Consider the following 24315-nt stretch of genomic DNA (forward strand, 5'->3'; position numbering starts at 1 on the left):
GAGAGGAGAAACAGTATTTTGAAACCACTGAGAAGCGAAATAAATTTATCGCCTTACGGATCTGGTCATGGGATGGAGTCGAGGAAGTCTGAGCCTCTTCCTAGAAGCTCCTGGTTTTTCATATCCGTTGGCAAGTCGGATCTGCCTCTGAACACCCGTTCACACAATGTTTCCCCCCTTGTGTGCGCACACAGAAGTGATTCTTCCCCACCTTTTAAAAATAAAACTAATTCTGGAAGCGACAGCCGGTAGTACAAGACTCTGAAAACTTACAAGCGCCAGGCGGGGGAACTTGGCTGAATTTCCCAGAGACTTGGTTGCCTCCTATTTGCCGTTAGATTTATTTCCGTTAATGGCCCACGGCTGATCTAAACGGTCCCTAAATCACTAGCACCCTCCCAGAACAAATTGTGCAGTTGTGTTGTGTAACAGGCCTCAGCCTGCCTGCTGCGAAAAACGTCTGGTTTTGACAGTTGGGCCACCTTCCGCTCCCATTTTTGTAGGGGTGTGTGTATTGTGGGGCTTCACTTATGCTTGAAACACAACTCTTGGGAGCGTTTTGCACAGAGGCGGTGTGGTTTAGTGGTTAGAGCTTTGGGCTGGGACCTGGGAGAAGCGGGTTCAAATTCTTCACTTGGGGATGAAGCTCATTGGGTGACCTTGGGGGCAATCATCACTACCTCTCAGCCTAACCTACCTTGCAAGGTTGTTGTGGGGGTTAAATGAGATGGGAGGGGGGGAAACCGTGTATGCTGCCTTGAGCACATTGGAGTAAAACGTGGGCTATAACTGAAATAAACAAATCTCTATATGTGGCTCTTTAGCTGGGGCTGGACATTGAAGAACTGGAGGAGATTGAAGAAGATGCCGGCCTGGGCAATGGAGGCCTTGGCAGACTTGCAGGTAAGTGAGGAACCATAGAAGTTGTGGAGTTGGAAGGGGACCCCCAGCGGTCATCTAGTCCAACCCCCTGCTATGCAGGAATGTTAGCTGAAAGAATCCCTGAGACTTTGACATCCAAGCTCCATTGAAAGCATTATGCTACCACTTTAAGCAGTCAGGAGCCCTCCCCACAAGGAATTCTGGGAACTGTAGTTCATTAAGGGCGCTGAGAGGTGTTAAGAGATTCATATTCCCCTGGGGGAGCCGCAATTCCCAGTGTTCCCTCTTCGGAGGGATCGATTGCTAAACCACTCTGGGAATTATAGTTCTGGGAGGGGCATACAAGATTTCTCTCGGCAGCCTCCACAAACTACAGTTTCCAGAATTATTTGAGGGCAGCCGTGATTTTTTGAAGTGGTATTGTGGTGCTTTCAATGTGTGTTGTGAAGGTGGCCAGCCCGTAACTTCTCAAAACTCATCTCTGCTTCAGCTAGTGAGCGCCTTAAAGCCCGGGTTCAAATGAGAAAACACGGGTGTGAATCACGAGGCCATTTCCAATCATGCATAGGAAACTAATCTGAGCAAAAATGAACCGTCTTTCTTGGTTCAGAAATACCAGATTTTCTTGGCGCCAGTTCGCAAGGACTCCGTTAATTTATGAAACAATATTTATTTATTTTATATGTTTTGTAAAATTTACACACCTCTTGATTGTAGGGGGGCCCTCAAAGCGGTTTCCGAAAAATATAAAACAATAAGATTATGACTTTTTGAAAAATCAAAACCATAATTTAAACAATGCAAAAAGTTCAGGCCACAATAGACTAAAAGAAATTAAAATTCCTACAAGTTTTCTGAACATTTGAGTAAGGTAAGGTAAAGGGGCCCCTGACCATTAGGTCCAGTCGTGACCGACTCGGGTTGTGGTGCTCATCTTGCTTTATTGGCCGAGGGAACCGGCATATAGCTTCCAGGTCATTATTAAGCCGCTTCTGGTGAACCAGAGCAGCGCACAGAAACGCCGTTTACCTTCTCGCCGGAGCGGTACCTATATATCTACTTTGCACTTTTCCCTGCTCCTGCCAACCTAGCAGTTCAAAAGCACACCAGTGCAAGTAGATAAATAGGTACCGCTCCGGCGGGAAGGTAAATGGCGTTTCCGTGCACTCTGGTTTCCGTCATGGTGTTCTGTTACGCCAGAAACGGTTTAGTCCTCCTGGCTACATAACCCGGAAAGCTGTCTGCGGACAAACGGCCTGAAAGCGAGATGAGTGCCGCAACCCCATAGTCTCCTTTGATTGGACAACCGTCCAGGGGTCCTTTACCTTTACCTTTTTGTGGCTGGAACTGAGCTCAGCCCTGCCTCTCCTTCCACAGCCTGCTTCCTCGATTCAATGGCCACCCTTGGGCTCGCAGCCTACGGTTATGGGATACGCTATGAGTACGGCATATTCAACCAGAAGATCAGAGATGGATGGCAGGTAACCTCGAAACCTAAATGTGTATGATTTGAAGCACGGCACAGTTTCTACCACTGTGTTGTGCAAGTGAAGGCAGCCTACATTGCTATTGGCGAAGGAAGTGCGCAATATATTTTATTGTGTGCACGTATCTCGGAGTTTACTCACAAGCTTCCTAGCTTGCCTTGTGGCGAAATGCTTTCATGAGCTTTGCGCATAAGTGGGCATGGGTGCGCATGAGCCTTCCCCAGCCTGGCGCATTCCAGAAGTTTTGGATTATGGCTCCTGTCAGTCAACTGATTGATTGATTGATTGGTTTTCACATATTACAAAAGCCAACACCATTTCCTCCCCACCCACCCCCATACATTTACATTTATATTTCCTCAATATTATTCTTTTTCTCCTTCCTCCCACTTCCCTCCGCCCCCACTCGATTTCCTCCACATTCTACAATTTACAATAATCTTTGCATTCTACAGTCTTCTCAAATCAGTCTTGTCAAATCATTCCTTACTAATTTTTCTTCCATCCCATACTTCACATTTTAATCTAGGCATATTAGCACATCTTTTTTTGAGCAATATTTTGCCATATATTCATCAAAACATTTCCACTCCTTTTTTAATTTTTGATTTGACTGATTTCTTATTATAGCAGTTAATTTTGCCAAAATTAAATATTCATTTAGTTTACAAATCCATTCCTCCTTTGTGGGTGTAGTTTGTGACTTCCACCTAGCAGCAATCACTATTCTAGCAGCTGTACTTGCATATAGAAAAATCCCCCCCCCCCCCGTGGTATCTTTTCATCTATCAATCCAAGGAGATATGTCTCTGGTTTCTTTGTTATTGATATTTTCAACATCTTCTTTAGTTCTTCATGTACTACTATCCAAAATTTCTTAATTTCCTCACACCTCCACCACATATGTATTGTTGTTCCTATTTCTCCACCACATCTCCAACAGAGGTTGGATTTCAATTTATATATCTTTGCCAACTTAACTGGCGTTAAGTACCACCTATAGAACATCTTTACAAAATTTTCTTTTAATTCTATACGAGGCAGTAAATCATATTGTGGCTCCTGTCAGTCTTAGCCAACATGGCTGAGTTGTAGAATTAATCATAAGAGTTCGAAGGGACCCTGAGGGTCATCCAGTCCAACCCCCTGCAAGGCAGGAATATGCAGCTGTACCTTCCGGGCATCAAACCTGCAACCTTGGCGTTATCAGTCTCTTAACCAGCTGAGCTATCCAGGCTGTAGTCCAAAACAAGTGGAGGCCACCAGGTTTATTTATTTTGAAGGATTACAAAGCCTTTCGATATTTTAAGAGCGGAAGAAGAGACTGCTGGATCAGACCTGCGGCCCACCTAGTCCAGCCTCCTGTTCTCACAGTGGCCAGCCAAATGCCTGCGGGAAACCTTCAAGCAGGATTCGAACATAAGAGACCTCTCCCCTCCTGAGGTTTCCAGCAGCTGCTGTTCAGAGACATTTACTGCCTCTGATGGTGGACGAGAGCCTAGCCATTGCGGCTAGTAGCCACCAACTGCCCTCTCCTCCTCCCTGAATCCGTCTAATCCTCTCTTAAAGCCATTCAAGTTGGTGGCCATCACTTTCTCCTGTGGCAATGAGTTCCATAGTTCAACGACGTGCTGCATGAAGGACTTTTATCTGCCCTGAATCTTCCAATGTTCACCTGCATAGTTTCATCAGCTTCTACCGTGTCGCCGTTTAATCGTCTCTTTTCTAAGATCAAAAGTCCCGAATGCTGAAACCTTTCCTGAAAAACCTTCCCAACTCTATATCATCCTTTTTAGGCTGTGAACTCTCTCTCTTTCTCTCTCTCTCTCTCTCTCTGTGTGTGTGTGTTTGGTAAATAGTTGCAGGGGCCCCTCCTGTTTCTTTCAAAGGCTTCCAGGGAGTAGGCTGGGACAATGATTAACAGAAAATAATCTGGCAAACTGATAACTGGAGTTCAGGGAGGCGATCACAGACTAGATGGGCATAGGCTAATTTACCTTGGGTTGATAAGAGTGACTTCCCTGGTCTAGGTCTCAAAGTGGGGGCAGAGAGGAGAGAGGGGCCCATTGCATCAGTGGCGTAGCGTGGGGGGTGCAGGGGGGCCGGGCGCACCGGCGCAACATCTGGGGGGGGGCGCGCTCGCACTCGCAGCTCTCTGCCCCTACCTGGCTCTCTCACCCTCTCTCACTGCAGTGCTGGCTGATCCGAGCCGCCGGGTCGCCGCCTACTGTGGAGGGGAGGGTGCCAGGCATGTGGTGCAGTGCGGAGAGAGAGCGAGGGACTATCTGGGGGAGGGACAGTGCAGCGGGGGGGGGGGGCGCAAATTACTTGCCTTGTCCCGGGTGCTGACAACCCACGCTACGCCACTGCATTGCATCACCTCCAAACATGCTCAAGGGAATCTTCGGTGCAAAGGGCAATTAGCTCTCATTGGGCTAGTACAGAAGAAAGTGCTCTGGGGTTCTTCCTTTAGGTGTAAATTTCTGCCTTTTCATGTGCTGGGAAGTCCCAGCAAATTCAGGGATCTGAGCCAACTTTTCTTGGCAGGATTTTGGCGCATGGTTACGCCCTTCCGGGAGGCTCTGTGGCGCCCTGAGCAATGTGTATAACAGGGTTCAGGAAAAGCCTTAGATGACTTCAGATCTGGCCAGCAGAAGGAGAGAGCTCCAGGTTCTTCTGTAATAATAATAATTATTATTATTATTATTTTATTTATACCCTGCCCTTCCCAGTTCGGAAACCGGGCTCACAACAAATTTAAAACACTTTAAAACACTTAATTATAAAAGCAGTATAAAAACATGAATAACAATAAAAATCAAAAATCAATTAGATAATCCCCAGGGCTAGCTGGCTGAATTGGTCCTACTTGGGCGAGCGAGGGGGTCAGGGGAGAATTAGCTGTGGAGTCTTAGAGCAGGTGATCTTCATAAAAGGGGAGGGGGAGGGAAGAGAAGGGAGATCAGGCTGAATTCAAATTAAAGGCCAGGCGGAATAGTTCTGTCTTACAGGCCCGACAGAAGGAGGTTAAATCCTGAAGGGCCCTGGTCTCATGGGACAGAGCATTCCAACAGGTCGGAGCCATCACCGAAAAGGCCCTGGCCCTGGTGGAGGATAGTCTGACTTCCTTAGGGCCCGAGACCTCTAAATTATGGTCATTCATGGACCTTAAGGTCCTCTGCAGGGCAGACCAGGAGAGGCGGTCCCGTAGATACGAGGGCCCTAAGCAAGGTTTGTTGAGGTTTTAGTGCTGTGAGCCACTCTTAACTTGCACTCAAGTTGCATATGCACATAGAATAAAACCCACTATCCTAAAGATGCCACAGTTTCTGCTGGTCCTCATTCCAAGGAAACAAAACCTGGGGGAGCACCTGCAACCTCTTGCGTGCTTCACTTTTGCTTCCAACCCCCACCCCCTTTCACCCTTCGCACAGCACCCCATCCATAGCTATCCATTACAGATTTGAAAATAAGGGACCAGCAGCCTTGAAAATAAGGGATCAGCAGCCAAAATAAGGGATTTTCAGATCGCAGGTATGTTCGACTTCTGAGCCCCTCCGAGCCAAAGGCAGAAAGCCCAGCCAGCAGCCAAACGAAGCCTCAAGCGGTGGTTCCCACAGCGCAGCAACCCAGCAAAGGGGATGCAGCAAGGAAAACCACCGTCACCTCTCCGCTGGGAAGCGCTGAGCAAAGGCGAGTCCCCAGGCAACGCGGCCGATTTGATCGGCACAAGGCATGCAAGCTCCACCCCCCAGTCGTTCTTAGACTCCTTATTGGGTGAGCAATGCAGCCAAGCAACACAGTTGGAGCCTCCCTCCTCCCTGGCCGGCAGGGAGGGAGGGAGAGGAGCTGCTTCCTTTGAAACCCGGGAAATTTAAGGGACATCATCAATCTGGGACAGCAGCGGGACACAGCGCTGGGATAAGGGAGTTTCCCACCAAATAAGGGACAGTTGACAGCTATGACCCCATCCCTTTGGGTCTTCTGTTCTGCTTGTCACCCTCTGCTTATGGGCAAAAGCTGCATGTATGAATGAGACCGGGTCTAAACTGTTTACCAGCATTGCCAAACATGTAGTCCTCAGTTCCTTGCCAATTCCCTCCCCAATTTTTTTTACATGCTTGTTGTACAAATTGCTAGAAGACTGGAGTTTTAAGGGGGTGGTGAAGATGAAGGAAGAATAGGTTGGTCTGCCTTAAAGGACTCCAAGCAAAACCAAATCAGCAGGGAACCTTTTTCTTGAAACTTGCCTTGTTATAGTTACTAACCTGCTAGTTTTAAAGGGAAGGTGGGATATATTTTGGGAGGATAAGAATGGAGGTCATGATTTAAAAAATGCTTGATTATTCACATGAATTGACAGAAAAGACTGACAAAATCCGAAACCAGGGAGAAGAGATGGTGGAAGAAGATTGGAAATTTTTAAAACATTATTTAGTATAATATTGTATAACTAAGGAATGTTGGGAGATGGTGGAATGAATTTATATGACTTTAGCTGAAATATGATAAGGACTTTAGATTTTAAGATTTAAGGGTATAAGAGTTAAGGTTCTTTTTTTCTCTTTATTAGATTGAAGTATAGATAACTTTTAAGATGTGGATGGGAAGATAAGGTTTAAATGGATTAAGATAATTATGGTAGTAAACAATGAAAGATGGAAAGAATTTGCTGACTTAATTATTAACTGGAATACAAAAAGGGAGGTGGGAGGAGGTCGAGGAAATAAGTCATTGAAGGATAGAATTGTGAAAAATGGAAGGTTTTTTTAAATGTTTTTGTTTTTTCACTAGTGGGGTGGAGGTGTGGTTTTATGTATTTTTTTTAATCTTTCTCTATTCTTATTTTTCTCCTTTTTTACTGTACTTTGTTTTTTCTCTATTTTCTCTGTAATTATTAAATTTTTAATAAATATCATTTTTTTAAAAAAAAGATTATTCACATGTTGTTATCAGTCCTCTTGCTGTATAAAATGTTATGAGAACATTTCTTTAACCTCCAAGCTTAACCAAACACTGGACGTGGATTTAGGGGTCATATAACATTAACTCTAAAGGAGTCTGTTCCATATGTGTTTTCGTGCATAGCTCTTCCTCTGTGCTGTATTGTCATTTCCGTGAATGACACTGATCTGGACATGGTCTTGTCTGGTTCCTCCTTCTCATGCTCATCCTGACAGTTTTCTCTTTCTAGGTGGAGGAAGCTGATGATTGGCTAAGACACGGGAACCCCTGGGAGAAAGCCCGGCCGGAATACATGCTTCCCATTCATTTTTATGGAAGGGTGGAGCACACCCAGACCGGTGTGAGATGGATCGACACCCAGGTACTGGGATACGGAGCACCTCCATGGTCTTGCTTGTGGGGAGGGAGGAAGTTCAACTCCCCATAGCCAAAAAGGTTACTGGGTGGTCTTATTTGCCTCACCCAGTAGGGAAGGGGGATAGATTGGGTTCGGTTTCTGTTTTAATGGGAAACAACCTGATTTGTATTTCTTGAATCAATACAGTGGTACCTTGATTCCCAAACGCTGAAAACCCGGAAATAAGTGTTTTGGTTTTCGAACGTTTTCTTTCTTTTCTTTTTTTTTAAATGATATTTATTAAAAATTTTATAATTACAGAAGAAATAGGGGGAAAAAACAAAGTACAGTAAAAAAGGAGAAAAGTAAGAACAGAAAAAGATTAAAAAATAAAAATACATAGAACCACACCTCTAGTGAAAAAACAAAAACATTTTTAAAAACCTTCCATTTTTCACAATTCTATCCTTCAATGACTTATTTCCTCGACTTCCTCCCACCTCCCTTTTTGTATTCCAGTTAATAATTAAATCAGCAAATTCTTCCCATCTTTCATTGTTCGCTACCATAATTATCTTAATCCATTTAAACCTTATATTTCCATCAACATCTTAAAGGTTATCTATACTTCAATCTAATAAAGGGAAGGGGGAAAAAACCTTAACTCTTATACCCTTAAATCTTAAAATCTAAAGTCCTTATCATATTTCAACTAAAGACATATAAATTCATTCCACCATCTCCCAACATTCCTTAGTTATACAATATTATACTGAATAATGTTTTAAAAATTTCCAATCTTCTTCCACCATCTCTTCTCCCTGGTTTCGGATTTTGTCAGTCTTTTCTGTCAATTTTGTCAGTCTTTTCTGACAATTCCATATAATTCATCAACCTGGTGCTCTTATGTCTTAACTTAGACTCTTAACTCTTCTCCCTGTCCCGTCTGCAAGTTTCTTTTAGTGCCAAAAGGGCTTTTTTCTCAGCAGCTCCTTTATCCCATCTCAGGATGTTTGCCCAAATTCCATATTCAAAGTTGTAATCCAAGAAATGTTCCAAGGCATATTCCACAGGCCCTTTAAGGTTAAAGAGCTCCACTTTTCCAGTCCTTCCCACAGTGCCTCCCTCCAACAGAAAATCTATCCATCTTGCCTTATTCAGTCCAGGCGGGGCACTGTCTCTCCAATTCTGGCTCTCCAGCTCCATCACCTCAGAATTCAACTTATGTCCATCAATTTGATTCAATGGGGCCAGGGCCTCCACTTGAATTTCTTCTTGAGGAGCAAAAACAGTTTGTTCCATCTTCTTCTCCAAAACCTGCAATTTCAAAATTGGTTCCTTAATCACATCCCGAGCGGTTCCTGTTAAATTACTCACTTTTTGTTCCAAGTCAGATACGCCTTGTTCCAAGTCAGAAACACTTTGTCCCCAGGTGTCCAGTTTCTTTATCGTCAAGTCCGATTTTTTCATGCAATTTCTCCAACAGAGCATTTATTTTGTCAAACATGTTTCCTGGAGCTTCTTGTTTTTCCATTCTTATCCAGGGACCTTCCAAGGTCGCTTATTTCTCAGCCTTAGTTTTTGGGAGGAAATTTCCACCTCTCAGTTATAACAGTTACAACAGTTTCTGAAGCTCCCTCTATCGACAACAGTTCTATTGTTTGTTATTCCACATCAAAATCCAGTAACAAAATTACTATTCAGCTTTTCTTCTTTTTAAGTGCCACAAGAATGCAAAAAAGTATATATCTCTATTTCAACCGTCCATCAGGATGTATTCCGTTCCCCGTTATTAGTTTTTTAAATCGTAAAACTTTTTGACAGCCCGATCCCAGGCTCGACACAGCAGCAAATTAGCTTGTCTCCCTCTCTCTCCTGCAGGTTTAAATCTTCCACAAAAGAAAGTTCCCCCCTCTTCCCCTGCTTCCAAGGGGGTATTCAATATCGTGAATGGTGAAAATTTAATACTTTACAGAGTACTTTCCCCAGGCTTTAGCTTGTGACGTCTTTGCTTTGATCTTTTTACAAAACGGAAGGCGGACTTCCTGTTTAGACCTTCACGTTCAAATGCCAAATTTAAATATTTGGTAATCCAATTTTCTGTTTACTTACGAATATTTACTTAGAGTCCCAAATGTCCACAGGAAAAGTCGGCGCTTTCTGGCAACAGCAATGCGGCTTCACTCCTTGAAAGTAGCGGTTGATTCGATGTACCGCGGCGCTCACCCCACGTCGCTCCGGAGCCCCGAAACCGGGTCTCCCCGCGAGTAGGGGAGGTGCAAAAGGTACCTGCCGAATCCCAAGTCCATGGGCTTCTTCCGCCCGTGGTTTCTGACGGGTCTCCACCTTGCCGTGGCGGTCAGACCCTAGTTTCCAAGAAGCGGATTCCTCTGAGACGGAGGAAATCCGCCATTACCAGAAGCGCCAACCCGGAAGTCCCGGCTTTCAAACGTTTTCGAACGTCCGATGCGGCTGTCAGCTATTGTTTCCCCCATCAGAAGCTGCACCTTGCTTTTCAAACATTTCGGAAGTCAAACGGACTTCTGGAACAGATTAAGTTTGACGGTTTTGTTTTTGCTATTTTGCGTTTTTGTTTTTGAGGCTTTTTCGGTTAATTTGTTTTTGTGACTGTGTGGAACCCAGTTCAGCTACTGATTGATTGATTGATTGACTGCAGAAATGGATAAAAGCCCCCCATCCAAACAATGACCATCATCAGTACAGATAAGAAAAAATAATATCATCTACAATACCTTCTTATTTACTTTATAATACAGTACATTGATTATTGTTTTCATTTTATGGATCAATGGTCTCATTAGATAGTAAAATTCAGGTTAAATTGCTGTTTTAGGGGTTGTTTTTAAAAGTCTGGAACGGATTAATCTGTTTTGCATTACTTTCTATGAGGAAAGCGTGCCTTGGTTTTGGAACGCTTTGGTTTTGGAATGGACTTCCGGAACAGATTAATTTTGAGAACCAAGGTACCACTGTAATGTGATTTTCATTCGAAATTTGCCCTGAATTTTGCAGTGCCACTGTTTACCCAAATAATGTGTGCAAGAGCTTGCATAGATCAGTGAAAGTAACACATAAACACACATTATACAGTGGTACCTCAGGTTACAGACACTTCAAGTTACAGACGCTTCAGGTTACAGACTTCGCTAACCCAGAAATAGTACCTCGGGTTAAGAACTTTGCTTCAGGATGAGAACCGAAATTGCACAGCGGCGGCAGCGGGAAGCCCCATTAGCTAAAGTGGTGCTTCAGGTTAAGAACAGTTTCAGGTTAAGAACAGACCTCCAGAATGAATTAAGTTCTTAACCTGAGGTACCACTTTGCAAATGTGTGTGTGTAGGGAGAAATTCATACTGAAATTGCTGATGGATTTCCATGAGGACTTTAAAAAAAATCAAAACTGGAGAAATGAGAAAATGGCACATTTGATCAATGAGATGGCCTTTGTTGGGTTCACCTCCAGAATTTGGCTTGTTACGATAGAGGTGCCCTGCAAGATTCTGGGCTGCAGCAATAGGAGTATAGCATCTAGATCAAGGGAAGTAATAGTGCCACTGTATTCTGCTCTGGTCAGACCTCACCTGGAGTACTGTGTCCAGTTCTGGGCACCACAGTTCAAGAAGGACACTGACAAACTGGAACGTGTCCAGAGGAGGGCAACCAAAATGGTCAAAGGCCTGGAAACGATGCCTTATGAAGAACGGCTAAGGGAGCTGGGCATGTTTAGCTTGGAGAAGAGGAGGTTAAGGGGTGATATGATAGCCATGTTCAAATATATAAAAGGATGTCACCTAGAGGAGGGAGAAAGGTTGTTTTCTGCTGCTCCAGAGAAGCGGACACGGAGCAGTGGATCCAAACTACAAGAAAGAAGATTCCACCTAAACATTAGGAAGAACTTCCTGACAGTAAGAGCTGTTTGACAGTGGAATTTGCTGCCAAGGAGTGTGGTGGAGTCTCCTTCTTTGGAGGTCTTTAAGCAGAGGCTTGACAACCATATGTCAGGAGTGCTCTGATGGTGTTTCCTGCTTGGCAGGGGGTTGGACTCAATGTGGTCTCTTCCAACTCTATGATTCTATGAAGATGTTGACCCCTCCTATGAAGGAGACCTGTGTCTGAAAGGATGGGGGCTCTGGTGGTGGTGGTGGGGGTCCCTTGGCCAGCCCCTCCCTGGGAGGGCACCATGCAACACAGCTGATGCCTCTGGGCCTTTTGTCTCCCCAGGTGGTTCTGGCTTTGCCCTACGACACCCCAATTCCTGGCTACATGAACAACACGGTCAACACCATGAGATTGTGGTCAGCTCGGGCTCCCAACGATTTCAACCTCCGCGACTGTAAGCGTTTTTGTTCTGTTTGCAAGAATATTTATATACTGCTTTTCTTAAAACCATATACAGTGGTACCTCGGGTTACATACGCTTCAGGTTACAGACTCTGCTAACCCAGAAATGGTGCGTCAGGTTAAGAACTTTGCTTCAGGCAGCAGGAGACCCCATTAGCTAAAATGGTCCTTCAGGTTAAGAAGAGTTTCAAGTTAAGAACAGACCTCCGGAATGAATTAAGTACAGTGGTGCCTCGCAAGACGCAAAGAATCCGTTCCGCGAGTCTCTTCGTCTAGCGGTTTTTTTCGTCTTGCGAAGCACGCCCATTAGCGGATTAGTGCTATTAGTGCTATTAGCAGTTTAGCGGCTATTAGCGGCTATTAAAGACTTAAGGGATTAGCGGATTAGCTGCGAAAAGGCTATTAGCGCCTATTAGCGGCTTAAGGGATTAGCGGATTAGCTGCGAAAAGGCTATTAGCGGCTTAGATCAGCTGATAAGCGGCTTAGATCAGCTGTTAAGCGGCTTAGCGAACAGCTGTTAAGTGGCTTAGGGGCTTAGGAAAAAGGGGGGAGGGGAAAAAAACCCCAGGAATCGCAAGACATTTTCGTCTTGCGAAGCAAGCCCATAGCAAATTCGTTTTGCGAAGCACCTCCAAAACGGAAAACCCTTTCGTCTAGCGGGTTTTCCGTCTTGCGAGGCATTCGTCTTGCGGGGCACCACTGTACTTAACCCGAGGTACCACTGTACAGTCATACCTCATGTTATATTTGCTTCATGATGCGTTTTTCAGGTTGCGTCCCGCGGTGACCCGGAAGCACCAGAAAGGGTTACTTCCAGGTTTCGCTGCTTGTCGATGCGCAGAAGCGCTAAATCACACTTTGCGCATGTGCACAAGCGCCAAATCATGCTGCGCACCTGCGCAGATACGGCGCTTCAAGTTGCAGGCTTTTCATGTTGCAAACTGGCCACCGGAACGGATCCCGTTTGCAACCGGGGTACCACTGTACAACAATTATACACAAAACCGGGCAATACACAAAGCATATACAAGAAGTTAAAATCAGAAATCAACGAGGAGCTATTCTTAATTGCCTGCGTAGGCCTGGAAAGTGTGGGAATGTTGAGGGTGGCAGGAGAGGATATATTGATTATTAATATCCTTCCTAACTCACACTAGCAAGTTTCTTTATATAGCAGAGTTACATTCCCCTTCTTATGCAGCAGAATCATAGAATCATAGAGTTGGAAGAGACCACAAGGGCCATCGAGTCCAACCCCCTGCCAAGCAGGAAACACCATCAGAGCACTCCTGACATATGGTTGTCAAGCCCGTGCTTAAAGACCTCCAAAGAAGGAGACTCCACCACACTCCTTGGCAGCAAATTCCACTGTCGAACAGCTCTTACTGTCAGGAAGTTCTTCCTCATGTTTAGGTGGAATCTTCTTTCTTGTAGTTTGGATCCATTGCTCCGTGTCTACTTCTCTGGAGCAGCAGAAAACAACCTTTCTCCCTCCTCTGTGTGACATCCTTTTATATATTTGAACATGGCTATCATATCACCCCTTAACCTCCTCTTCTCCAGGCTAAACATGCCCAGCTCCCTTAGCCGTTCCTCATAAGGCATCATTTCCAGGCCTTTGACCATTTTGGTTGCCCTCCTCTGGACATGTTCCAGTTTGTCAGTGTCCTTTTGTCAGTTGGTTGCAAACTCGTGTGAGCCTATTAAGACAACAAGCAATTCAATCTGGCTTGCCCAGATTGAGATATGTTCTATTATTCCTGGTAAGATACCTTTGATCCCTCCTAAATGAATAAAGACACAACAGTTTTATTCATAAGTAACAAAAAGTAATTTTACTCATGATCAGGCAGAGCAGTGTGTGATGCCTGAAGGCAGGCTTTCGGCTTAAAGTTACAAATATGTACAAACAGGTTTACCCCATATGGGAGATAACCTGGGGGACTACTGGCCACCAGTCCAGTCCAGGTGAATCAGGAAGTTCGCGGGACGAAAAAGAAGATCAAAGAGAAGGGAGGTGGCTGCGTGACTTGGCCTTTTGCCAGGTCTGGAAAGGTCACACCCACCTACTAGTCACATGAAAAAGGAAGGATGCTCCAGCCAGGTGTGACAGGAAGTTCAACTGACTGGACCAACATCCCCTGCATGACCACTCTAGCAAAACAAGGAATGTTGTACTTGACTGCTCCCAGTGGATTACATCCCACAGAAAGGTTTTCAGCAGGTGTTTGAAAGGTGGCCCAGAAGGCACCTGCTGAAGTTCTAGTGGCAAGGAGTTCCACAGGGCTGTTGGCACTAAAGGCTCGGTTTCCTGTAGTTGTCAAACGAGCCTCAGCAACTTGAGGAATGACCAGCCACACTGCTGCTGATCTCACTAATTGAGCTCGGATGTTGAGATAGGGATAAATTGTCTCTTTTTTGGCTGTAGTCACAGTGTGTCTGGAGGGACGCGGGTGGCACTGTGGGTAAAACCTCAGTGCCTAGGACTTGCCGGTCGTATGGTCGGTGGTTCGAATCCCCGCGGCGGGGTGAGCTCCCGTCGTTCGGTCCCAGCTCCTGCCCACCTAGCAGTTCGAAAGCACTCTTAAGTGCAAGCAGATAAATAGGGACCGCTTTAAAGCAGGAAGGTAAACGGCGTTTCCGTGCGCTGTGCTGGTGCTGCTCGCCAGAGCAGCTTCGTCACACTGGGCACGTGACCCGGAAGTGTCTGCGGACAGCGCTGGCCCCCGGCCTCTAGAGTGAGATGAGCATGCAACCCTAGAGTTGGACACGACTGGCTCGTACAGGCAGGGGTACCTTTACCTTTACCTTTTACAGTGTGTCTAGAAATAGCCACCTTCTTTCCTTTTTCTTTTTTTTAATGCTTTTTATTGGTTTTCCAAAACAAAATTAAATAAAACATATGCTCTTACATTCAACATTTTTGTATCTTCTTATTTACCAAGCGCATTATCGTGCCCGGATTTCCTTCCTTCCCTACTTCGGCTTTCACAATTAACATCCTCTCTTACAGATTCTTATTTACACTCTATCCACATCACAAGATTTATATTAACCCTGCTACAGTCTTTTAAGCTTCTACAGTTATTCCGTATGTACTCAACAAATTCACTCCACTCCTCTTCGAACTTTGTTACTTTTTGGTTCCGAATCTTATAGGTCATTTTCGCCAATTCCACGTATTCAAACATTTTCGTCTGTCACTCGATTAAAGTTGGGATTTCCTGGGTTTTCAATTTTTGAGCCACTAGAATCCTAGCAGCAGTCGTGGCGTACATAAATAATTTGTGGTCCTCTTTTCTTAATTCATCCCCTAGCAAAAAAGCCACCTTCTTTGGGAAGGTGTATTTAAAAAGCTTTTTCATTTCGTTATAAACCATGTCCCAGAACTTTTTCATTTTTTCACGTGTCCACCACATTCACCATCTTTTAATTTACACTTCCAACAACCTTTGCTACTCGCTCTGTACATTTTTGCTAGTTTAACCGGAGTGATATACCACCGGTCCATCATTTTCATTAAATTTTCTTTTAAAGTAGAACGCGCCGTAAGCCTCACACCTTCATTCCATAATTTTAATAATAATAATAATAATAATAATAATAATAATAATAATAATAAAAATTATTTATATCCCGCCCTCCCCAGCCGAAGCCGGGCTCAGGGCGGCTAACAACACTAAAATAGTGCAACATTATAAAAACATTATAAAAATTAATTAAAATCAAAATTGATGGCAACCATAAACTTAAGTTCTGTAAAGATTGCCAAAGGAGGGAGTCAGGCTGCACCCTGACCAAAGGCCTGGTGGAACAGCTCTGTCTTGCAGGCCCTGCGGAAAGATGTCAAGTCCTGCAGGGCCCTAGTCTCTTGTGACAGAGCGTTCCACCAGGTTGGAGCCGCAGCCGAAAAAGCCCTGGCTCTAGTTGAGGCCAGCCTAACCTCTCTGTGGCCTGGGACCTTCAAGATGTTTTTATTTGAAGACCGTAAGGTCCTCCGTGGGACATACCAGGAGAGGCGGTCCCGTAGGTGCGAGGGTCCCAGGCCGTATAGGGCTTTGAAGGTTAAAACCAGCACCTTAAACCTGATCCTATACTCCACCGGGAGCCAGTGCATCTGGTATAGCACCGGATGAATGTGATCTCGCAGATTATGATAACTTACCCAGTTATCATAATCAATATTATATATTTCGATTTTGGTTTCCTTTTTCACTGTCTTGCTCTGCCTAGCTCTTGTCAGATAGCTGATTGGAAAATTCTCATTAGCCTCCTCCCTGCTCCTCGCCCCCCACCCCACCGCCGGCCACATCTCTGACCAGCCGGTTCCTGGATTCACATTTCAAAGAAGTCAGCTGTTGGGCCACAGTTAAATTTCTCTAACATTTTGCCCGCCTTTCAGCCGCCTGAGGTTTTAGTCGCCAAATGCTTGCAAGAAAATTGTCACTGTTACAAAGGACTAGAAACTTGAGGTGGGTGGATGGGAGGGGAACAAGAAGGAAGCTGAGATTGCGCGCTCCCTGCCACACACCATGTATCTCTGAAGTTGACAACTTGTTTTTATCCTTTTCTCTTTTTTCCTAGTTAACGTCGGCGATTACATTCAGGCTGTGCTGGACAGAAACTTGGCTGAGAACATTTCCCGGGTCCTTTACCCAAATGATAACGTAAGTCCCTGGGTGCAGAAATGCAGCCTTCTTCTTGCAGATGTGTGAGAGGGGTTGCTTGGGAGAGAGGGAGGGAGAGTGTCAGCCTTTCAGAACCAAACAAGGAAATGATTTGAACCTTCTTGCAGGCTCATAACTCTGGATGCATGAGGCATCCTCATAAAAGATCTGGGAATAGGCTTTGTCACCGAACTCTTGGCTGTGAGTCTGCCTCAAGCAGGCTTCAAAATATGTTCATCAGGAGCGTTCTGCAAGAGCAGCTCTCAGTCCCAGACCTCCAAATCTCACCTCTCCCACAAAAGCTGCAATTTAATTCCCTGTGTCTTTAGCTGCAGACAGGAACAGGTCTTCACTAAAGCATCATCTGTCTCTAGTTCCCGATTGTGCTTTGGGCTTCAATTGGTCTTCTCCAACCTGCTGCTCTCCAGATGTTTTGGGAGTGGTGGGCATTGTGATCTGCAACATCTGGAGGGCACTGGATTGGAGAAGGCTGCCTTACACGAATGTGCCTGGTGCTCATCTCATCTTTGCCCATCCAAGTTTAGTCGGTTACTTCTGCAAATATCACATAAACCACAAGTTGCTGCCGCGTCAAACTGTGGTTTGTGCAATCCCACCAAACCAGGATTGCAAAGCATGTATTAGGTAAAGGTAAAGGGACCCCTGACCATTAGGTCCAGTCACGGACAACTCTGGGGTTGCTGCGCTCATCTCGCTTTACTGGCCGAGTGAGCCGGTGTACAGCTTCCGGGTCATGTGGCCAGCATGACTAAGCCGCTTCTGGCGAAACCAGAGCAGAGCATGGAAACGCCGTTTACCTTCCTGCCGGAGTGGTACCTATTAATCTACTTGCACTTTGATGTGCTTTTGAACTGCTAGGTTGGCAGGAGCAGGGACTGAGCAATGGGAGCTCACCCCGTTGCAGGGATTGGCAAGCCCTAGGCTCTGTGGTTTAACCCATAGTGCCACCCGCGTCCCTAAAGCATGTATTAAATAATAATAATAATAATAATAATAATAATAATAATAATAAATAAATAAATAAATAAATAATTCATTATTTATACCCCGCCCATCTTGCTGTGTTTCCCCAGCCACTCTGGGCAGCTTCCAACAAAATATTAAAATACAATAGTTTGTTAAACTTTAAAAGCTTCCCTAAACAGGGCTGCATTCAGATGTCATCTAAAAGTCTGGTAGTTGTTTTTCTCTTTGACACCTGGCGGGAGGGCGTTCCGCTGGGCAGGTGCCACCACCGAGAAGGCCCTCTGCCTGGTTCCCTGTAGGTTTGCTTCTCACAGTGAGGGAACCGCCAGAAGGCCCTCAGCGCTGGACATCAGTGTGTGGGCAGAACGATGGGAGTGAAGACGCTCCTTCAGGGATATTGGACCAAGGCCGTGTTGGCAGACCTGGTTTGGGAGGGGCCACCTGAGCAACAGTCTCTCAGGTCAGATGTGACGGCCAATGGTGTGTGAATCGGTTACTTACCATGTTCACAGAAACCAGGGCTCACAAGGGGCGCATCTCAAGGCTCAGCTTATGTAATGGCAAACCATTGTTGGGGGTTACATGCACCAAAGTATGTGGAACATTTAATAGGTACCTCCAACTTTTTCATTCTTAAGGACTTAGGCATAGGTTTAACCCCCTAAACTTAAGGCTTCTCACGAGATTAATAAACAAGGTGACAGTCCTTTCCCCTCCTGACTTCTGTTCCTCTGAGATGTCACCAGTGCCGGATTTACGTATAAGCTAAACGAGCTATAGCTTAGGGCCCCACTCTCTTGAGGGCCCCCAAAAAAATTTAAAGGAAAACAAATGATGTACATTTCAAAATTATAAGATAAAAAACAAAATAAAACCTGCCTACAGCAACAGTGTTTAGTGTTGTGTAGGCTCCTATGATGTAAGTCATGGGCCCCGCCTGCTAGCCTGCTCCCTAAAATATCACTGGTTTGCTCCTTTCTATATATAGGGTGCCTACACAGAGCCTAGGACTTGCCGATCAGAAGGACGGCGGTTCGAATCCCCTCGACAGGGTGAGCTCCCGTTGCTCAGTCCCTGCTCCTGCCAACCTAGCAGTTCGAAAGCACGTCAAAGTGCAAGTAGATAAATAGGTACCGCTCCGGAGGGAAGGTAAACGATGTTTCCATGCGCTGCTCTGGTTCGCCAGAAGCGGCTTAGTCATGCTGGCCACATGACCCGGAAGCTGTACGCTGGCTCCCTCGGTCAATAAAGCGAGATGAGCGCTGCAACCCCAGAGTCGGCCACGACTGGACCTAATGGTCAGGGGTCCCTTTACCCTTTACCTTTACATTCTGCATGGACTGGTTGCATGGCAAAATGGGTGAAATGGTTTTAGATACCTATTAGGTCCATCAATTACCATATAGCTTATATTCAACACAAAAAACAGCGACAATTTCTTGTTGCCAAAGGACAGCTGGACATATCAAGGGCCCCATTACCTTCAGTAGCTTAGGGCCTCATCAAACCTAAACCCAGCCCTGGACGTCACCATGAGGACTGGAAACAAAACACTCAAACTCTCAAGCAGCAAATACTTAATGGGAAATACAGTAGTTACTGGCTTGCTGTAAGAGGAGGGTGCCGGGTTGTTTTTTGGGGGCCTTTGTGTGCGAATGTTTTCCTATTGCTTTCTCAGCCCTTGTGCTGTTTCAGGCATTTGACATTGTCTTGTTCAACCCTCGCTGCCGCAGCTGGCACACCTGGTGAGGAGAGCTCTGTGTAGATCTGTAACTTTGGCGTGGCAGATTCGTTGGCATCACTCCCTCAACCTTCGCCTGTGACGTATTTCTGTGATTTTCCCTGCTCTTGATTTCTCACCGAGGTGGCAAACCTGTCTCCAGATCGTCCCCCTGAATGTGGAGGCAGCGTTGCGGGGCGGGATCCTCCTCTAAACCTTAAAAGTCCCTGCCTTTAGAAAGCTAGCCTCTCAAGGAAAGGGATTCTTGCCCTCGCTGATATGCCATTTGTCGACATGGAAGGGGTGTGTGTGTGTTTATATGGAGGAGTATCTGAAATGTTTACTGCCTACACAAGTTTACTGCCTCTGTGAGAACCAGCCTAGAATTCCTTTTTGTCTCTTGATTTTTCACACCTGTGTCATTGCTTAGCCTAGCTTCTTTGCTGTTAATGGGGGAGGGGGGGATCCGATGGAAATAATACTGAGTTTTTTTCTTTAGACATCGAAATGCTTTTAGGGCAGTCATGTGTGATCCCACTTAACTATACTGCTTAGGCCTGAGAATAATTTGGGATGGTCAAACTTCTTCATTTCCCATTGGTAATATCCTGTAACTCCTTGCTAAAATCCAGCAACATTTCACGCCACAAATGTTCGGGGTGGGGGGGTGGGATTCTGCAAAGTTTTGCTATAATAGCCCCCAATGTGGTAGCATCGGGGAAGTATCACAGATTAACTAATAAAGCAGAATAAATCTGCCATTGATCCACTATTATTGTGTTAATATGACCATTGTAAAGCACTAAAGCAGGCATGTCTAACCAGTCGATCGTGATCTACTGGTTCATGGTCGATCCTTGTCGATCATGGGATCCTGGTCGATCACCAGCCAGAAAGGGGGAAAAACAGGGAAAAAACCTCAACAACTTTGATGACACCTCCCCCCCCAAAAACTCAACAACTCTGCAATCCTGGATAGATCAGTGCCAGTTTTTTCATACTGGGAGTATATCAGTCTCTTGGGAGTTGGACGTGCCTCTCTCTCCGTGAATTTGGAATATTCTTTTTAGGTTGGGGGGGGGAGGTTGAATCAGGATTTCTAGGGACTGTAAATCCAAATTTCATTTCTTTCAACAGCTTTCACCAGGAGCACACAGTTGCTTAGCTTGTGGCGACAGCAATTCTTTCCTTAAAAAAGAATTTTAAAAACTCAAAAAAATCAGGCAACCAGGTTTGAAAATTGAAACCGATTCATTGGCTGTTAGATTGTGCTAGATCCCTGCAATGCCTTAACTAGTGCCGAAACACTTAAGCCTGCCTCAGTTCAACGAATCTCTCGCATTTCAAAATTGCAGTCCACACCTTGGGGGTCAGGATATGGAGTGAAGTGGCCAACTTCTGTACGCAAAACCCAAAATTTTTGCTCAGTCCCTCATTTAATTTCCCCAGAAGATTTTTAGATTAAAAAATAATAATTCTAGCCTGCTTCATACAGTCTGTGTTCATCATTTCAACAATTGTTTGTTTCAGCTCTAGTTATCCCCTTGAGGCTAAATTCTACAAATGCCATGGCAATGCAGACTTAACACTTTTGATGTGCAGTTAAAGAGATGCTTGATAAATTTAATTTGCCGCCATGTGTCATCTGGCTGCCCTCTGATTCCAAAGACCCTTTTTTTGCTTCTCCCCACCAAACTTCTTTCGGTTATCAGCCCATCTCAAATATTATTATTATTATTATTTATTTCATTTCTATACGGCTTTATATTTTAAAGAAAAACCTCAAAGCAGTTTACAGCATATTAAAACACCAATAAAACAATCCGGAATAAACCTTTCTGAAGAAAGTCAAATGTGGCGTATGCAGCCAAAGCAACATAATTAACAGAAAACTAAAATATTATCTTGAAGATTTCAAAATAAAACATTACAGAGGAGGTCAGCTGCAGAATACATATTTAACACAAACAAAGTTAACCCAAAAAACCCCCACAAAAACTTAAACGTTTCCAAAGAAAAAGCAAAAACCAAAACCATTGCTAAGTGAAGTCAAATACAGTGGTATCTCGCAAGACGAATGCCTTTCAAGACGAAAAATTCGCAAGACGAAAGAGTTTTTCGTTTTCTGAGTTGCTTCGCAAGACGGATTTCCCTATGAGCTTGCTTCGCAAGACGAAAACGTCTTGCGCCTTTTTTAAAAAACCGCCAATGCATTCCTATGGGAAACGGTCAATGCACAGTGGTGCTTCGCAAGATGAAAAAATTCACAAGACGAAAAAACTCACAGAACAAATTAATTTCGTCTTGCGAGGCACCACTGTATAAAATATCTCGTCCATCCCCAAAATTCCCTTTGGATTATTCACGGAATAGTAAAGGTTAAAGTGCTTTGGGAAATGAAAGGTGTATATTTTTTAGCATTTCTACAGTCATTTTTGTACACAAAGTGATTTGCAGTCCTCTCCCCAAAGCCGCCCTGTGCAATGAATTCACAGTTGCTCCCAGTTTACTCCCCAGCTGCGATGGGAGTTGTAGCCCAAACATCTGGAAAGGGGGTGGACCAGCTTATGGCAAAGGCTGCACTAGGACAATTCACACTGTTCAACAGATAAGCACCTTGCCTGGTGTGTCTTATTATCAATGTTCCCAATGGGACGTTCCTCTCCATCTTTGCAGTTTTTCGAAGGAAAGGAGCTGCGCTTGAAGCAAGAATATTTTGTGGTGGCTGCAACCCTGCAGGACATCATCCGGCGGTTCAAAGCCTCCAAATTTGGGAGCACCGAAAGCGTCCGGACTGCTTTTGATTCCTTTCCAGACCAGGTAGTTTTGTGTTTGTTTTTGTGTGTGTGTGTGTGTGTGTTGGCTTTCACACAAAAAGCATCTTCTTCTTTGGCGATCCCTTGTAGCAACGTAAGATTGTCTTCCATGAACACAGTTTCAACAATGAGTCCGTAAGTGGCTGTGGAGGCCAAATCTGGATCCACACGTCCTTCCACAGCGGGGACATTGGTTCCCGGGCGGGAGTTGATCACGGTGAGGGTTTGCCAAGCGTGCCTTCCTCTTAGCACGCTTCATCCTTGCGTCCTGAGTTCGAGTGTCTTCAAAGCCCATGACACCTTTGGTAAAGGCTGCTCACCAGTTGGAGCGCTCGCAGGCCAGTGTTTCCCAGTTGTTGGTGTTTATACAGTGGAACCTCGGGTTGCGGACATTATCTGTGATGGAGGCACGTCCGCAACGTCTGTCTGTGTATGCACGTGACACGATTTGACAGTTCCCTGTTCAGGGAAGTTTTTAATGTGTGATATTTTAGTGTATTTTTGGTTTCTATGGAAGCCGCCCAGAGTGGCTGGGGAAACCCTGCCAGATGGGCGGGGTACAAATAATAAATTATTATTATTATTATTATTTATTATTATTCTGCGCATGCACAAAGTTCAATTTAGTGCTTCTGCGTGAGCAGCGAAACCCAGAAGTAACCCTTTCCGGTACTTCCGGGTTTCCCGCGGTCCACAACCTGAGAACATGTAACCCGAAGTGTTTGTAATCTGAGGTACCACTGTACTACATTTTTTAAAAAATTGCCTTGAGAGAGTCTGTAAACCTCTTTTGTTGACCACCAGCAATACGCTTTCCATTTTTAAGTTCAGAATAGAGTAGTTGCTTTGGAAGACGATCTTCAGGCATCCGCACAACATGACCAGTTTGCAACAGTGAGGATGTGAAATTCAATAGGACGCCTCTCCTTCATCTGGTTGTGAAATATGCACGGCCGCGGGGCCTCATTGAGCCAGGATTCTGCCCCAGAACATATCTAGCAAGGGTTTTAGCTCTGGAAGATGTAGTCATTCAGGCTGAGTACACGACATAGAATTGTAGAGCCCGAAGAGTCCAACCCCCTGCAGTGCAGGAATTTAAAGCACCTGGCTTCCCCCAAAGATCCCTGTAGTTTACCTCTCACAGAGCCACAGTTCCCAGCACCCTTAAGGTAAAGGTAAAGGGACCCCTGACCATTAGGTCCAGTCACGGACAACTCTGGGGTTGCGACGCTCATCTCGCTTTATTGGCCGAGGGAGCCGGCATACAGCTTCCGGGTCATGTGGCCAGCATGACTAAGCCGCTTCTGGCGAACCAGAGCAGCGCACGGAAACGCCGTTTACCTTCCCGTTGGAGCAGTACCTATTCATCTACTTGCACTTTGAGATGCTTTCGAACTGCTAGGTGGGCAGGAGCAGGGACCGAGCAATGGGACCTCACCCCGTCGCGGAGATTCAAACTGCCGACCTTCTGATCGGCAGGTCCTAGGCTCTGTGGTTTAACCCACAGTGCCACCCGCGTCCCTCCCAGCACCCTTAGCACACCTCAGTTCCCAGGATGCATTTGGGAGAAGCCAGGTTCTTTTAAGGTGCTTTAAATTTGTGGTATGTATGCAGCTGTATTTACATAATTCATTATATACATCTGCACTGAAACGGCTCACATAAAAACCAAACAGTCTTAGTACTGTAGTACAGTCACAATACATTTAAAAGTATGGTGTCACTTCATCATAACGCTAAACAAAACCAGCAATTAACTCACCTCAACATTTTTAGTGAGCATAAAGTTCCCCAACAGCTCGTGTAACAATATCGCATCAGTAGCTAGGGAGAGGGAGAGAGCCATCAATCTCCTGATGACAAATATATGTCATTGAATTCAACTCAGTCTTGATCCAGAGTAGATTCCAGCGCAGGCATAGGCAAGCTCGGCCCTCCAGATGTTTTGGGACTACAACTCCCATTATCCCTAGCTAACAGGACCCAGTGGTCAGGGATGATGGGAGTTGTAGTCCCAAAACATCTGGAGGGCCGAGTTTGCCTATGCCTGCTCCAACGTATAGTTAGCAGAATAAAAACTTAAACATGTTG

At 45.1% G+C, this 24315-nt stretch overlaps 1 protein-coding gene across 1 annotated transcript in view; it reads left to right on the forward strand.

Moving 5' to 3' along the window:
• The window catches only part of PYGL (glycogen phosphorylase L), a 66566-nt gene that overhangs the window by 13879 nt on the left and 28372 nt on the right, over positions 1 to 24315 (forward strand). Inside the window, exons 4-9 of the mRNA XM_083435303.1 lie at positions 825 to 903; positions 2260 to 2363; positions 7564 to 7695; positions 11914 to 12025; positions 16619 to 16701; positions 22085 to 22228. Coding sequence (XP_083291429.1) covers positions 825 to 903; positions 2260 to 2363; positions 7564 to 7695; positions 11914 to 12025; positions 16619 to 16701; positions 22085 to 22228 — 654 coding nt within the window. The remainder of the gene's footprint in view (positions 1 to 824; positions 904 to 2259; positions 2364 to 7563; positions 7696 to 11913; positions 12026 to 16618; positions 16702 to 22084; positions 22229 to 24315) is intronic.

The sequence above is a fragment of the Podarcis tiliguerta genome (genome assembly GCF_965153285.1).
Source record: "Podarcis tiliguerta genome assembly, chromosome: 1".
Classification (NCBI taxonomy): domain Eukaryota; kingdom Metazoa; phylum Chordata; class Lepidosauria; order Squamata; family Lacertidae; genus Podarcis; species Podarcis tiliguerta.